Source organism: Chionomys nivalis, chromosome 4, assembly GCF_950005125.1.
Source record: "Chionomys nivalis chromosome 4, mChiNiv1.1, whole genome shotgun sequence".
NCBI classification, from domain to species: domain Eukaryota; kingdom Metazoa; phylum Chordata; class Mammalia; order Rodentia; family Cricetidae; genus Chionomys; species Chionomys nivalis.
The window spans coordinates 39,661,466-39,678,936 of NC_080089.1; the positions used below are offsets into that span (position 1 = coordinate 39,661,466).

The 17,471-nt window shown below is 41.2% G+C and overlaps 1 protein-coding gene across 2 annotated transcripts in view; it reads right to left on the reverse strand.

Annotated features, from left to right (window-relative positions):
- Positions 1 to 17,471, reverse strand: part of Jhy (junctional cadherin complex regulator) — a 66,835-nt gene that overhangs the window by 1,405 nt on the left and 47,959 nt on the right. For both annotated transcript variants that reach the window (XM_057768132.1, XM_057768133.1), the window contains exons 6-8: positions 16,239 to 16,533; positions 1,996 to 2,076; positions 1,153 to 1,281 (exon numbers count right to left, since the gene is read on the reverse strand). In XM_057768132.1, the coding sequence (XP_057624115.1) occupies positions 1,153 to 1,281; positions 1,996 to 2,076; positions 16,239 to 16,533 (505 nt within the window). The remainder of the gene's footprint in view (positions 1 to 1,152; positions 1,282 to 1,995; positions 2,077 to 16,238; positions 16,534 to 17,471) is intronic.

The window sequence follows — 17,471 nt, forward strand, 5'->3', positions numbered from 1 at the left end:
GACTGCTCTTCCAGAGGTCCTAAGTTCAATTCCCAGCAATCACATGGTGGCTCACAGCCATCTGTAATGAGATCTGGTGCCCTCTTCTGGTGTGCAGGCAGAACACTGTATACATAATAAATAAATAAATAAATAAGTAAGTAAATAAATAAATCTTAAAAAAGAGAATTTATTGACAACTGAAATGGGAATGGATAGATTTCCAAGCACCAGAAAGGGAAAAAAAAACACTAAAGCATAAAATGTTCGCCTTTTGAACTTATGTATGAGAGGCACGGCGCTTCTCTAATAGATTTTTCACTGTGGGATCGGCATGAAAATGCAGCGGGGTGGAAAATGAGGCTGTCACAGTCTGAGGAAGAGTTAATATGATGGTTGGTGACCGAGAACAGGTTGCACACGTTCCTAAAGGCACCAAAACATCGCCTGCTTCTCCTGCCAGGAGTCCCCATGGCTGTATGGGACCGAATGGATCAGCTGAGGCAGGCAGGGGGTGGCAGAAGGTCTCCACAGCACACATTTCGTTCCCATCCTGAGTCTTTGTTAGATGACAACTCAGAGGACACACATTCTGTATTTTTAAATTTTTTTTCCACCAGAGGAACCCATATACTCTCTCTGGAAAAGCATAGTGAAAAGAACTTAAAAGAAACAATGAGGATTTTTTTTTATTTATTTTGCATGAACAACATGAGGATGCTAATTTCCTTGAAAGTAATTTAATTATAAAGAATGAAAGCAATAGTTAATCCAGCCTGCTAGCTCTTGATGAGAAGTCACTTTGTTTTTTTCACATGTAATAAAGCTAAGACAACATACCGACCTAACAGTTGTATGTGTGTGTGTGTGTTAGTGGATAACATGCAAGTGCAGGAATGGCTGTGACTAAATGTCTCCTGTGTTCCAAACACATCTCCCACCTCCTCCCACAGGGTTTCTCTGCATAGCAGCACTGGCTGTCCTGGAACTTGCTTTCTAGACCAGGCTGGCCTTGAACTCAGAGAAATTCACCTGCCGCTGCCTCCCTAGTGCTGGGATTAGAGGCATGTGCCACCATGCCTGGCTCCAGACACCTTGTTTAAGGTTAGGGGGTGACCAAAGTTTCTTTTAATTCTGACGGAAGCAGTAAGTGCCCCGATGCGAGCTCCTTACCTTCTGCCGAGAAATCACTGTTTTACTTTCAGGTTTTGCTGTCTGTGGTTTGGACAGAACAGACAGTGTCTTCATGTTGTACTCCTGGACTTGCTTTGCGTATGCTTTCTGCTGCATTAATTTTTGCATCTGCTCAGAGAAATGGAGTAAAGTGAGCTAATCTGCTAATTCTCCCAGTGACACTGGTTTAACCGAGGTGGGCAGCTCAGGGGGGTGACTTGTGTAAGGCGGCAGCATTGAACTGGTTAATATTTCCCTGGAGAATCTGCCGTGAGTGCAGCGGCCCTCCCCGGGCTCTCTTAACAGAGGCTAAACCCTATTCAGCCTCTTCTTTGTTGCATTTACCCAATTTATTTTCATTTTTGCTTCCAACTTTGAACTATCCTCTTTTAATGCCTGAGTGCAACTGCAGTTCAAACACATTACAGGAAGATCTCCTTTCACTAGAGGAAAGAGAGCAAAGTGGATGCATTTCTTTGGGGCTGAGGAACTCATATCCTAAGTGTCGTCTCTGTGGCCACTTCAAAGTTATCAGGACAACTCTATCAGCGAGACCAACAACCACACAGCACACGCATCCCTTTCCACACTCACGCACCCCACTCTTCAGATCGAACTGAAAGGCAGGGCATAAAATAACACAGGCTAAGATTTTTTTTTTTTCTAAGCAGGAGTATCTGGGTCTCTATTGTGTCAGCATGGCTGTTTCTGAGGGGTGTCTACTCAGTGCCAGATGTTTGCACGGGGTTTGATGCCAGAGTGCATTCCCCCCCCCCCCCGCCCCACCGTATTGCTAAGGACAGGCAGAGGTCACCAAGCCTGAAAATGCCACATGCCACTTACTTTGTCTCTGACGGACTCGAAGTCAGGTCCCAGGCCTCCAAGCTTCACGTCTCTTTTCTGATAGCCTTTCAGCTTGGAACTCTGAAAACAAAACCACAGAAATGGTTCCTCTTAGGGATCAGTGTCCCCTCCAAGTAGTCATAGGAAAGGACAGAGGAGACCAGAAGCCCTGGTGGAAGGTGGGAAAACGAGCACATTTCTTGGCAATGGCGCCATTTTCATGGTAGTTACTGATCATAGTCTATTTGGTATTTGTAGTTGGTTTAGCCAATATATTTTGACTTTTTCACTTCTCCAGTAAAAGAAAGTCAATTCTGAAATAATAAGCAATTTCAAGGTAACAATTTGTTGCAGTGATATTTTGTTTATGTTTTAACAAATAAAGCTTGCCTGCAAATCAGAGTGCAGAACTAAGCCACTAGAGGCTGGGCAATGGTGGCACACACCTTTAATCCTAGGACTTGGGAGACAGAGGCAGATGGATCTCTGTTAGTTCAATGTCCCCCTGGGCTACATGAAATTGATCCAGTCTAAAAGAGAAACAGAGCTCACACAAAAGTGATCCCAGCACTTGGGATCCAATGCCTTTAGTCCCAGCACTAGGGAGGTGGAGACAGAAGTAATATGGCTGGGCAGAGAGAGGAATACAAGGTGGGAGGAGACAGGAGCTCAGTGCAGTCTGAGGCAGTGGTCTGAAGCAGTCAGTCTGAGGCACATTCAGTCTGTACAGCAGTCTGAGCAGCAGGACCGTCTGAGGTTTTGTTGAGACAGCATGCAGCCTGGATATTCAGTCTGAGGATTTGGTAGAGGTAAAAGTTCTCTCTAGTGGCTGACTGTTCTGCTTCTCTGATCTCTCAGATTTCATCCCCTAATATTGGACTATGGGTTTTTGTTATTAAGACCAATTAGAAAATGTGCTATGGTTTGTTTTTTGGTTAGCATTTTTAACTGAACTATATATAACACAATTGGCAGCAGTTACCATGATGCCCACTCAAGCAGTCTGCTAAACCAAATGACTCCGCCTCGCAAATGGCAGTCAACACACACTGTTTCGGAAAGCCCTGTTGAAGGGTGAAGCCTGCCTTTCGAGACACTCTGAAGACAAGTGCTGACACTGCAGCCTGAACATTTTACAACCCATTGTTGGGATAGTATAGAACTGAAGATGGAAGTTATAAAACAATCTACACTAGCTCAGAATTGAGTATCCAATTATTCCAATTACCAAATCCAGAAGCCGAGAGAGAGCAAGAGCAGGCTTTACCTAGGCATTTACAGTCTAAGGGGCCACACCCACGTGGGCTGGTATCTTAAAGGCTATTGGCTGAAGGAGTTCCTACAGCACCTCCCCCTTTTGTTTAAATAAAAGAGTTCTAAGCCTAATACAAAACTATATGCAATAAGGACAAATATCAACTATAAAAATTAGAATTACAACCAGCATAAACAATATTAAACAAGGAACATATGCTAAATGTTTCAATAATCATTCTATCCTAAGGAGTCTAGTCTTGTATTAGAAATGGCTTGGCTAAATCATAAGAGGAAATTAACTATGACTATCTAATCTTCAACTCCATCAAAGGCCTGAGAAGGGAGATAATATTACTTGAGTAGGTAGGAAGTGCAATCAAGAAGCTTCCAAAATGTACAGGAGATGACAGAGACAACTGTCTACCTGGGCAATCACCCAAATTTGGCTAAGGCCTAGAGTAACTGACAGATCATTTTTCAAGGCAGGAAAATTTTCAGAACCATCAAAGATTTGAGAGTCTTTTTTTTTTTTTTTTTTTTTTTTTCCTGTTTGTCCTGTTCGGACATTGTTCATTTTCTTAATGGTCAAGGCATGGGCAGTTTCTTGCCCAAAGGCCAGTTTTGCCAAGAAGAAAACAAGCTCCAAGTGGAGTGTCTTTGGTGCTCAACATTTTCTCAGGAATAGATCGGTGCTGCTAGGAGCAATCATGTTTTGCACCAACAGAACTCTAAGTTATTTAAATGCCATATTCTACAGATCCTTGAAGTGGTTGAAGATTATCTATCTATGTGGAATACAACCTCTATGTATCTAAAGAATGTGATTAGTCTAACTATAAGTATGACAAACATGGATGATTATAGACCTATAATAATACTTAATAATAATACTTAATACTTATATATTTTAAAGACTAAGACTTCATATTAGAATATTAAATATTGAACAATCTTTAAGCAACTGTGCAGCAAATGAGGACAATGACCCCAAAATGTAAACAATATATAAGTATCTTGGTCAGAGGTAGAAATGTATAGTGCAATATGATAAATACATTCTAAAGTTGTATCAACATACAAAATGTCTTAAGCAGGAGTATACATACAATATGAAAATAACTTCACCTAGGTGTAAAAATATTGTAAACAGAAATAGAAACATATTCAATATAACAAATATACAAAAATTTATACCAATGTAAATTGTTCATAAATAATAGCTCACAAGTATTCATTCTATTACTCACTATTATTGTTATTAGTGTGAGTAAGCTCACACTAATCTACCTATTATCCCATTCAATTTCCCCTTTTTCTTCTCAAAGAGATCTCTGAGCCTACATAATTTCCACTCCAATCCCCAACCCTATACCAGTTATAATCAACCCCTAATTGATGTCCCTAACCCTGAGGATAAACTTTTTTGGGAGAGGGGACGCCATCTTCTAGAATTGCCTTCAGCTGTCATGAGGGTGATATTCTTCCTATGGGATCCTGTGAAACTAAAATGATGGTTAAGTTCCAAAACTTAAATTATAATGGTATAATTGCAAATAGTCTCTGAGTAGTCAGTAGGGTTTTTCTAAGGTTCCATATTTGGAGTTCTGGCCAGAGCATTCTAAGAAGGTGCACTATTTCATCTAACCAATATAGAACCATCTTGAGCACTGGTACCCAAAACTGTTCTTAAAGTAGCCCTGCCAGCATCATGATGCCATATCAACCAGGTGGAGTTGTTGTTGTGGGGCCCCATATTCTTTCTAGAAATTTCAAAGATTATTGCAGGAAAATCTACTGTTCATTGTGGAAAGCTTCAACAATATTCATATAGACATATATTCAATGAGAGATATGATATAGACAAAATAGGTATGGAAAAATGTAAAATAATTCCTAAAATCTTTCTTCTTTCTGTCTCACACCAGGTGTCTCCTGACATGAGACAGAAATTCTCAAATTTTCCTTTAACAACATGCTTGGATATAGAGAAGGATAGCCATTGTCCAACTCCAAAGCCAGCTTTTAAGGTTTTGTTTAAATGAATTATTAGATCAGGTGTTATTGTGGTCATAGACTACAAATGTCTCCTAACAATTTTGGAAAGTCATTAAGAGTCTGCAATAGGTATCTTCTAATTTGTGTCTTTTGCATTCTAATTTTCTGTTAACCTATTTTATAACCTAAATAATTGACTAAATCTCCTCTCTGTATTTTTTCAGGAGCAATTTGTAATCCCTATCTAAGCAAAATTTCCTTTACTTCTTCAAACATTCTTTCTAAAATATCTGCATTTGAATCAGATAGCAGAATGTCATCCATGTAATGGTAAATTATAGACTTAGGAAATTGTTTATGTATTATTTTCAATGACTGACTTACAAAGTATTGGAACAGGGTGGGGCAATTGAGCATTCCCGGTGAGAGGACAGTCCACTGGTATCTTGTAGTAGGCTGAGAATTATTATAAGTAGGCACCCTGAAGGCATTTTTTTCTCTGTCTTTTTCTTGTAAAGGTATAGTGAAGAAACAATCTTTTAAATCAATAACTATGAGAGGTCATCCTTTTGGTAATAGAGAAGGCAGAGGAATTCCAGATTGTAGAGGGCCCATAGGTTGAATTACCTTGTTGAAAGCTCTTAGATCTGTCACCATTTTCCAGATTTTTTTAAACAACAAATACAAGAGAATTCCAAGGGTTGATTGATTCTTCAATATGTTGAGCATCTAATTGTTCCTGTACCAGCTGTTCTAAAGTCTGCTGTTCATCTTCTGTTAAGGGCCACTGTTTAACCCATATTAGTTTCTCAGTTAACCATTTTAAAGGTAGAGCTGTTGGTACCTCTAAAGGTTTGCTAGTTGCTTTGTGTTCTTGCATGGCCTGAATGGCTGGTGACCTTCGTTTATAATACCTTATAATACACTCCCTAGAAACTCATGTTTCTGGGACTGTAGGAATGTTAATCTGGGTATTCCATTGCTATAACAGGTCATGATCCCATAACTTCACTGCAATATTAGCTACATATAGTCTCAGCCTTCCTTTCTGTCCTTCTGGCCCTAAGCATTCAATCCATCTTGTGATTTGTTTTACTTGAAATAGGGTTCCAATTCCTAGGAACTGAACATCTGCCTCTTGAATATGGATGCCAATTCAGATGCCAAGATTCTGGAGTAGTGATAATCACATTTACACCCATGTCTAATAATCCCTCAATTACAATGTTATTTACATGCACTCTTAGTTTTTTGTCTTTGATCATTTATAGAAGTTTGCCAAAATACATGTTTCCTATTTCCTACTGAAGTTTTTGATTCATCCTCCATGTCTATTCCATCATCCAGAGTATTTTTTTTTTTTACAGTAGGCACTGAATTTTTAATTTTTCCTGGTGAGCCATGTTCTCCACAGTGACTAGGAATGATTGGACCATGTTCATCATGGGGGCCTCTTTCAGGCCCCCCCAAGGAGTTTCCCAATGGTATCAGGTTGCCTTATCTGTCTTTTGTTGATCTACTTTCATTAGCCAATGTCAGCCTTTGCAACACCTCCTACATATTCCAGAAGGCTGAGACTGCCTGTTCTTGCCATTCCTAGAGGAGATATTATTTCTAGGAATTCCTTTTCCACAGTCCCTTTTCAGATGTCCTTATTCTACCACAATTAAAGCATTTGGCATTTTGGTGTCTCCTTATACCATTGGAAATCTCTTCTCATACCCAAGCTTCAGTACTATAATCAAATGTCTCAGTTTCATTGTATGCAAGATCTATTCATCTATTGGTGATGATCTGACTTTTAAAGGCCCAAGTATCTTTTTGTATTCTAAGTTGGCATTTTCAAAAGCCAAAGATGCATAAGTACACATCTAACTTCTGGGTCTGTGACTCCTACTTGTACAGCTTTAGTTAATCTTTGTAAAAAGTCACTAAAGGGTTCTTTCTGACCCTGTTTAACCCTGATACATGATTCAATTCTCTTTCCTAGTTCCTGAATCCTGTTCCAAGCATTCAAAGCTACTGTGCTACATTGGGACAAGGTGTACTAATTGTAGAAAGCTTGGTCCTAAGGATCAGAGTAATGGCTTGGATCTTGGGAAGCCTCAAATCCTTTTGCTTTTACTTGTTGTTCTAAAATTTTCACCTCTTCTTGCCAATAGCATTTCCAGAACAGCTGGGGTCCATTTTCTAGAACTGCTGAGATTAGTTGAAGCCAATCATGTAGGGTAACCTTATTGCTTGAAGCCCACATTTTCACCATTTCCCTAACAAATGGTGAATGCAGACCATAAGATATTATTGCTTGCTTAATTTCTTTTAGGTCACTCATACCTATAGGTTGCCATGTATATTCTTTGACTATCTTAGGGTATTTTGTGTCAGATGGCTTCTCAGAGGATATTATCAGATAGGCAGCTAAAACTCTGGGTAAGTTATCCCAGACTCTGACACCTACTGATGAGGCTAAATCCTATCCGTGTACCTTTTTTCCCTGCTTATCAGTTTTGATAGTTTCCTCAGTCTTTTAAAATATTTTTATCACTGCCTTTTGTAAGGTCTGAATCTCCTGTCCAGTGTTCTGTTCTAATGTCCTCATTGATATTCCAAGGTATGAAATTAGTTCAGTAAAGATAATGTCTCATTCTTGGACTTAATTTTGATGGCATCCATATTGCCTTCCTGGAGAGATACCTTATCCGTTAACCTAACATAACTTTTCAACAGATCCTGATTATTAAATTTAACAGCACAAATTTTTTCAGATAATGTCTCAGTACCCTTAGACATCGATTGGATTTTGTCTTTCAAATTAATGTTATACTTTTTCAATAGTATTAATTTTTCAACTAGCTGTTCATTATTAGTCTGTAAATACTATATCATTTCCAAAAGTGCTTAGAACCATTAAAAGAACCATTCTTGGTTCTGTTATCAAACCATTTTCTTAATGATAGAACATGATAAACAAAACTAATTCCCAAAATCAAATAAATGGAGTATAAGGAAAATCACATAAGCCTTGCAGAATACCATTCATAGTACAAGCAAAAGATTATTAAATCCTGAATGGTAATATTGTCTGCAATAGTATAAGTTTCAAATTTGTTAATTTACTTACCTTTGATTGGAAATTTCAGTAAATTGTTATATGTGTAATAATCATTATGTGCCAGCAGGAGTCCTGGTTGCATCCGCATGGCGGAAAGATGCCACCAGCAGTGGTGCTGGACTGTTAGCACAGTTTTGGTTCTACATATCGGTGCCTGGTTAAATACTGACAAATATATATTTGCTTGACAAATTTAGAACAATTAAATCAATTTGATATATGGAGCAAGGAGCCCAGAGCTCACAAGCAGGGAACACAAAAGAAACTGTGCAAAATCACTGTGCAAAAGCAAAAGCTGCTTAGTAGGTGAAGTCAAGCCAGGAAAGCAGGCGTGGAAGACCTTCTGTGTCATGGACCTTTTGGGCCTTTTTGGCCTATCCCATAGGTGTGGAGTTAGGATTCAGGTGGGAGTTCCTACAGCAGAGAACTCCAAGGATGAAAAACAACTAATTGTCATCCACTGATAGTACTCAAATGATTTGAGCCTTGGCAAGACCCACTGAAAAATTCATTTCATTCTGTTAGGGTGACTTTGGAAAATTTGAAGAGCATCTAGAATTTGACTTCGTAACTTCAGCATCATACACTTAAGAAGACAGAACCACAGAGGCTGTGATCTGAGGCTAGCTTAAGATATAACACAAACTGCAGCTTTCCACGTAAAAACCAAAGCTTGGATTGATCATTTGCCCTTGGGGGGAATGAAAGCCTTTCCTCTTTCAACTCCTCAATGAATTTGGTTCCATTTCCTAGGAAGGATGAGAATGACATCACCAAAGATATGGTTTAGATGACTTGTCTTAGGGTTTCTGTTATGATAAAACACCACGAACAAAAGTTACCTTGGGAAGGAAAGGGTTTGTTTTTTCTTTTAGCTCTGAGGTCACACTCAATCACTGAGGGAAGTCAAGGCAGGAACATGGCAGGAGTGGAAGCAGAAGCCATGGAGGAACACTACTTACTGATTTGCTCTTTGTGTCTTACTCGGTTTGTTTTCTTCTATGCCCCAGGACCATCTGCCCTGAGTGGCACCACCCACAATAAGCTGGGCCTTCCCTCATCATCTATCCATCAAGAAAATGCCCTATGACTTGCCTACAGGCAGTCTGATGGAGGCATTTTTCTCAACCCATGTTCCTCTTCCCAGATATGTCTAGGGCTGTGTCAGGTTGTCAAAAACTAACCAGAACAATGGCAGTAACCATTTTAGGACAAACTTAAGCATGTGACTTAGAGTGGAAAAAAGGATGAATGCCACCTATATGATATTACATAACTGTACATTGCTCTCAATTTTGGTGTCTTGTATTTGGTGTGGTGGCATATGCCTTTGATCCCAGGACTAGAGAGTGTGTGTGAAGGGTGGGGCAGAGCAGACAAATCTGAGATTTTGACGTCAGCCTGCTTTACTGAATAAGTTACATAACTAACTAACTAACTAAAAATGATCATGGCTTGCTTTTAAAGAGCCTTACTGGATTGTAAAATTAATCTTTTTTCAGAATAACCACTGAGACTCAGACTCCAAATGTAACTAACACAAAGCTGAATGATTCAAAGCAAACATATCTATATAGTAAGACACAACTAATTTGATAATAAATAATAAATTGTCATATTTGAGGTTAATGAATTACAATTCTCTCTGTAGAGAGAGCTCATATAAATACTGGAAAACCTCATATACTGATGTATGCAGAGTGATGACACATTTTAAACAATGACTGAGCGCTCTCATCTGCAAGATCATCAAAGAGGAAAACTAAATGATTACAGGCCATGCCGATAACAAAATGGCAAGTCATGTTGTTCTGAAATCTTACACTGGTGCAAACTGATACCATTATTTATTTAGACAAAAGTTCAATGTCTGTTTGTATGTGTAGACAAAAATTCACAAGAACACAATCCAAACTGTTAAGAGGTATAAGCAGGATTTCCAAGAGCTTTCAGTATAATTTTGTGTATGTTGCATATGTATTTTAGTTATTGTAAATTTTGTTAATTCCTAAGATAGGCCATATACCTTTTAAAATTAATTTTTTGATACTTATTTTTATTTATTTATTTTTTGTGTGTATGGTTGTTTTGCTTACATGTAGGTATGTATACCACATGTGCGTAGTGCTTGAAGAAGTCAGAAAAGGGTGTTGGATCCTCCAGAGCTGGAGATACACATGGTTGTGAGCCATCATGTGGGTTCTGGCAACCAAGCCTGGGTCCTCTATAAGAGCAGCAAGTGCTCTTAACCACGGAGCCATCATGCTATTCTGATGGGCTGTACATCTATCTGGTGAGTCTTTTCTTAGATACAGCTTGGCAATGGTCATCAAATGAATGAGAACATTTTGTCAGATTAATTAGAATTACTTCGTGTAACTTCATGGCCCTAAGAACGAACTGTGCACGAATTGTAGCAACCACCTCAACTTGGTGGCTACAGGAGGTGCTACACTGGCTTTTCCCCTTAGCCCCTCTCACTGTAGAAGCCCCCAAGTCCACTACAGTTAGTTGTCCTTTATTGTCTGTGGGTATCTGGTTCCAGGACACCCTTTGGATACTGGTCTAGATGCTCAGCCTATAACCTGTACACATTGCCCTTACGCCTTCATCATCTTTGGATTATTTATACCTGACATGATGTAAGCACTGCTCAGAGAGTCATTCCGGTGTCACAATGGCTTGGAAAAGTCTGTTGCATTCAACACAGGTGCACTGTTTCTAGAATCCAATGAATATGGGATCTCCTCCCCCCTCCAACCTCCCCACCACAGAACTCTGGCCAGTAAGTTATAATTGGGTTTGGTGGGTAACAGTTATTCAGGTTGGCGTGGCAACTCCCCTCTTGTTTTTATTTTTTATCCCCAAAGTGGATGGGACTCCTGCAGCTAGCTGGAGCAGCACTCCTGCAGGTGGGGGAGAAGCAAGGAGAATCATACAATTCTTGATTCTGATGTTTTGAGCTGTGGAAACCCCAGTGTTAGCAACTGCCTACCTCTGTGTTAATTGTATGAGAGAAGAATGAAGCCATGGTTTTGAAATTGCTGGTCAGTCTGTCACTGCTGTGGAAGGCAATATTCCTAACACACCAGGGCTTCAGAGTCACTATTGAGAAGGAGCAAAATACAGTGCCACGCAGGTGTGACACTTCTGCACTTCAGGATTAAAGGTTCTGTAAACGGAACTGGATGCATTATAATGTTAAACATTTATAGTCAAGACTTTCTCAAGTTCATCTAAGTCTAAAAATCAAGAGAAGATTCCATCTTAATGAGGTCTTCGGTCTGAAACCGTTAAATATAATATAAAAATAGACAGGGGCGTTGTTGCTCATTGAAGGACATTCCAGAATAATAAATCTTTAGGAAAACAGTCATTACCAAGATAAGAGCACTGCATCTGCTCATGTCTGCTTCTTGTCCATTGTATGGTTTATTAAAAAATATCTTTTTTGGGTGTGGGGGCTGGGTCTAGCTATGTAACCCCAGCTGTCCTTGAACTTGCAATTCTCCAGCCCAGTGTTGGGGTTATAGGCACATGTGTGGCTATGTTTGGCGTGTTTATACTCTTGTTATTTATAATACTAGAGATTTTTTAATTTAAAGTATTTATTTGTGTGTGAGCATGCAAGTATGCATGTGCACTCATATGCACACATTATTAGGCCTGTACAGCAAGCACTTTTACTCACTGAGCCACTTTGCTGGCCCTTCTTCATAGATACGTTTATAAAAGTATTTATATAACAAATTAATTTTTTTATTGACCATTTTGGTATTTCACTTTACTTATCTGACATCAAGTGGATTTCAAAAATGTGAATTTTAGACAAATATTCTGTCATTTAGTGTCATTAAATAATTTAGATATTTCGCTAAATGTTGTCTATTGAAGATGCACAGAGTAAGGTAAACACTGCATGTTACTTCGATTATTTTTTGAGATAAATTGGCAGATGTAGGACTATTGAGATCTAGCGAACATTTGAGGCCACCAATGAGCATTCCTGCTCTCCCCAAGCAATAATATGTCTCTTTTTTACAAGCCTTGGTTACAAGGTACGGTTTTATCACACTTTAAAAACTTCAGTCATTTTTAACAACAGAGTGAACACAGGCAACTTCTGCTGTGACTACAAAGCCGTTCAAGTGCATTTGTGTCCCCTTCACAATATCTAAATTATAACCTATTTGCCAAAGTTAAAAAAAAAAAATGACAGAAAGGGTTTAAAAAAAAAAAGAAACCAAACAAATAAACCACCACTCATGTCCAAGCCATAAATCCAATTTGCCTGAAGACAATGAGAAAGATATGATCAGTGGGCAGAAACCTCATCCCTAACCCCGGTGCAGCTTAACTTTTAATCATGTTCCCGACTCACAGAGGACGGGCCAGGGAGCACAGATAATTGTGTGCTGATCTTCGGCCACTCTTCTCGCTAGCAACTTTAGTAATCATCAAGGTTAGGGTTAAAACAAAAATCAGAGCCAAGGGTCTAGCATTCCATACAGACACTGAGGGAGAGCATGTGGCCCAAATGGGCCATCCCCATGGCTGCTGATCCCTTTATAGGATGAGCTGCCTACAGCACAACGACATTTCCCAGGGGACAGAGGTGGCTCCTAGGGGAGTTTGTTCCGGGTGACTGGCGGCGAGAACCCTGGATCTGCTTAAGTTTGGCGCAAGTAATTAGGAAGAGCCCAGTGCTGTGGCTCTCTTTGATCTCTCTCCACCTAAAGTCTTAACAGCATTGCTGAGATGTGATTCTCAGATCACAAAACTCACTCATTTAAAGCTGTGCAATTCAGTGGCTTTTAGGATAGTCACCGAATTGTGTAAGCATTGCCCAATCCAATTGTACAACATTTCCATCACTCCGATAAAAAACAAAATAAAACTCCAGTACCCGTTAATCCGCACTGTCCTTGTCCCCAGTCCCCACACCTCTAGCCCTAGGCAGCTAAGCTGCTTAAAGCTTCTTCAGTAGTCTTACAGTCAAACAATCCTCAGGTGTTATTTTCGGTCACCTTTCCTTGGTTTTTGAAAGACTAAAAAGTAGCACAATGTCCAAGCAGTGATGTTGGTGACGATGGTGGTGATGGTGACAATGACAGCCATAAGACATCAGCACCAACTACTGCATCTCTGAACACAGGGATCAAACACTGGAATATAGAAGCATGGTCCAGATAAATCCCTAAGCACATTCACTGCTTGTCTTTGCGGTTCACACCTAAATCCTAGCACATGGTAGGATGAGACAGGAGGACTACTGTGAGTTAGAGGTCAACTTGGGTCACAGAGTGAGTGAGACCCTGTTTTAAAAAATCCCTGAACCAAAAACCAAACCAAACAAACAAACAAACAAAAAACCACATATCCAATAACATCTACTGGCCTTGGCCTCGCAAGGGCAGGGCTTTCTTGGGTCAAGGGTTCTACACATTCATCATCCTCTCGGACAAGGTGTGTGACTGTTGCTGTACACTCCAAGGAGTACGCCTGAATTGAAATGGCATTGACTGATCTGTGAGGACTTGTTTCAGTTCTGAAATGTTACACCTACGGTGCAGACCTAGTCTCCAGAAAATTCCTCAGATGTGTAAGACCGAGAAAGTTACCGAGAAACGAGATATAAACAATGCCTTGGGTGCCAGGGAGCAGCGAGCAAAGGACATGTGCTCTGTAGTCACTAAACTTAATCCAAATAACCCTCTTTTTAGGGGCAGTCAAGCAGCAAGCCCCAGATTGTCTGTGATAGCAAACACCAGTTAATTACGCAAGCTCAACCTCACCAGCCAGGGAGCTCTGTACTAAGCCCTTACTAGGGAAAGTGGTGGCTGGAGACAGCAGAGGTATATCTGGATAGTTTGGCATCCCTTGTGCTGTGTTAATTTCTTAGTCTTAAACCTGGATTTCATGATGTGGACAATGCCTTGCATTCTGAAAGCACTCTCGACAGCACCGCCAGAAGAGGAAGGGGCCCCAGGCCTATTAGCTTTACAAATCCTCAGAATTTTTACCGTGATTTGGGGTGATTCCCTTGGAAACCAAGAGCTTTGACTTGGCCAGCAAATAGGCGTGACATGGATAATGACTGCCCCTGTCTGGTGCCGGGACTGCCCGCTGTCCTATACAAATCACTCAGTTCTAAGTCACTTCAGCGTCTGGACCGGCTTAGAGACAAAGGGGGCTTCAGTGTGATGTGTTTGTCGGATGTAGATTGAAAGTACTGGGCTGAGAAAAAGGACGTGTGTGGACTACAGGCACCCTTGCAGACATTAGGGAGGGGCGGGCAGGAGCAGGAAGCTGTCCCTACTCTTCCCACCTCCCACTGCCTTAGACTGGAGGTACTAAGTACTGCATTTGCCTGTACCCTTCCTCAGCACAACGTGAATGCTATTTGTGAAAAGGGAGGGAAGAGAAATGAACACTTAATCGATGTATAATCTTTGCTAGGGAATAAGCTGAGGTTTTAGTACATTATTTCATTTAATATCACATCACACCAGAAAAAAAAAAAGAGTGATTCTGATGGTTCCTATGAAGAATTAGGGACTAGGGTAAGTCAGTGATTCCTTATTTGGGAACAGTGCCCCCATAAGACAAGTCTGTAGGCAAGACTGTAGGGCATTTCCTTAACTAGTAATTGATGAGGGAGGGCTCTGCCCACCACGGGTGGGGTCAATCCTAGGCTGGTGATTCTGGATTCCGTGAGAATGCAGGCTGAGCAAGTCATTGCAAGGAGCAAGCTGGTGCAAGGACTTTGGATTGACTGAATCCATCAACTTCTTCCCAACCCTGCGCCTGGGAACCCAGTTCAAAAGCTGTTCTTTTTCACCTACAGGAAAGTTCTGTTCTCAGAGCCTGTGTTTGGCTGATTTTTAGACCCTAGGGTCTATAAGCTCTGGAGTGAGCAGGCCTCTCCATGTCGACAGAAGTGTTGGTTACAAAGACTGATCTTGTGTCCCCATGGAAATAATGCATGTGATGCTCGCTTCCCAGTCTGGTCTGAGTCTTGACTTATTTGGGAAACACTTGAAAGTGATATAGGCACTGTGCTAGAACCCAACTGCTATGTAATCACGCTTCTCTAGGAAAAGAAGCGACCTGTGATTCCCAAAACCTAGGCCTCTTATTCATAGTGAAAGTGGGGTCTTCCAGCTCCAAGCTAATAGGAGCACTTTCCATGCCACAGAACCAGGAGCTAAATAAACTTCTTTATAACATAACCTGCCTCAGGTATCTTATTATAGTAATGAAAAACAAAAAGGCATTATTTCACCCTGGAGCCAAGGGAGGGAACTTCCTGAGAATTTAAAAAAGTTGCATTTAAAATAATACAAGAAGAGACTGAATTGCACCAAAATGCTCACTATGGCGACCCAGAGTCTAGATGAAAAACTCAGTAAAGACCAGCTGCCCTCCTGGAGAGCGGCTCAGCCCACTGGCTGGCCTGGGTGTTTTGCTGTGGAAGCGCAGGTGAGATGTGCACCAAGACTCTTCCGGTGCCACGTAAGAGTGGCAGACGGTGAGAGAGCTCTGGCATCAGGACTCTCACTCGCTCAGTCCTGCTCTCTTTTCTCAGATATGAAGGCATGAGACCCAGCTTAGGAGAGGGATGGGGGTGAGGAAAATGAAGACTGAATGGGGGATGGAAGCAGAATTAGTACTGCCTTCTGCAGTGAGATGACCTAAGAAGAAAGGGAGCAGGCACCCTTGACAATAGAACCTTCTGGAAAGAAAGGGAGGGGTTATCAGGGACTAGCAAGGGCTTGAGGGGAGGGTTCCTGGTTCCCGGACCAGCCCTATTCCAGGCCCATCTGCGTCATCAGAATTAAAAAGTGACTCGGCTGAACAGCCAAGCTTTTACCATCACCTTGGTGCCGCTGCGCTTCCTGTGTTTCTTCCCCCTTTCCAGCTGTAGCAGGTAGCCTTCCGAATTACTACGTGCCATCTTCATCTGCTGTCGGTGGCTTCTGTCCGAATTGAGTTGGGATTCACTTTCTACCCTGGACAGGATAGGCGGGAGTGTGGTGCTGGACAAGGAACCCTCGCTGGGCTGCACTTCTGCCAGCTGCACCAAGGCTTGCTGATGCTGTTCCATGATCTGGGCAAGCCGGGAGTCTGGAGAGGCGCTGACACGGTCCGTGTCTGAGGAAGAGTGGAATTTCCTTTGGAGAAAACACAAGTGCTTTAAATAAAACTTGAGTCCATAACACCACTTTCTGTGTAGAAATCTTTAGGAACCATTCATCTTTTCATGGATATATTGATTTCTCATCTTCGAATCCTCCTCTTTTTCCTTGGGACATTCTAACTCCCGTTCAAGAATATTTATTTATTTATGCGTCTTTCCTGGGTGTACAGGTGTGTACGGGTACCTCTTGGGTTCAGAAGAGGGTGTCAGACCCCGACACCTGGAGTGACAGGCGTCTCATGTGAGCGTGGGAACCAAACTCGGGTCCTCTGTAACAGTATTCGGCTCTTACTGGCTGAGCTATCCCTCCAGTCCACTACAGGGAAGGCTTGTTCGAACTTTCAGTTAGTGCATGAAGCATAGGCTGACAAACAAGCAAATAACAACAAAACCCAGAACACCATTCTGAAACCCAAAGACCTTCCCATTACACACCAGCTAGAAACAATGATTAAAGATGCATTCTTTAAATACATAGTTGAATGTGCCAGAGAATCTGGGAATCTCCGGGTATGGAAACAAAAAGGAATAAAAACCAAAGCAGGTTCTGGATTAGCTAAAGACATAGCTTTCTTTGGGGGAACTTTTGGGTAAAGGATTTGGGGTTTAAGAGTTAATGCTGCTGGGCTCGGAATGTGGCTGGCTTGGTGGAATGCGTGGCTGGCACAAACAAGCAGCAAACAAATCTTGGGATTTTCTTCTCCATGTTGGGAGGCAATTGTTTTTGCCGAAGCTCTACACCTTAGAGATTTGCATTTGTGAAGAAAGAAGAAAATACTCTGTGTCTGTGAATCATCAGGGGCAGAAATTAATTGGACCACCTAAGAAAAAGACACAGAACTGGCAGGAGGAGCCTTCCATCAAGTGCCACACTGATCACCCCACAGAAATCCAATGTCAATAGGCCTGTCC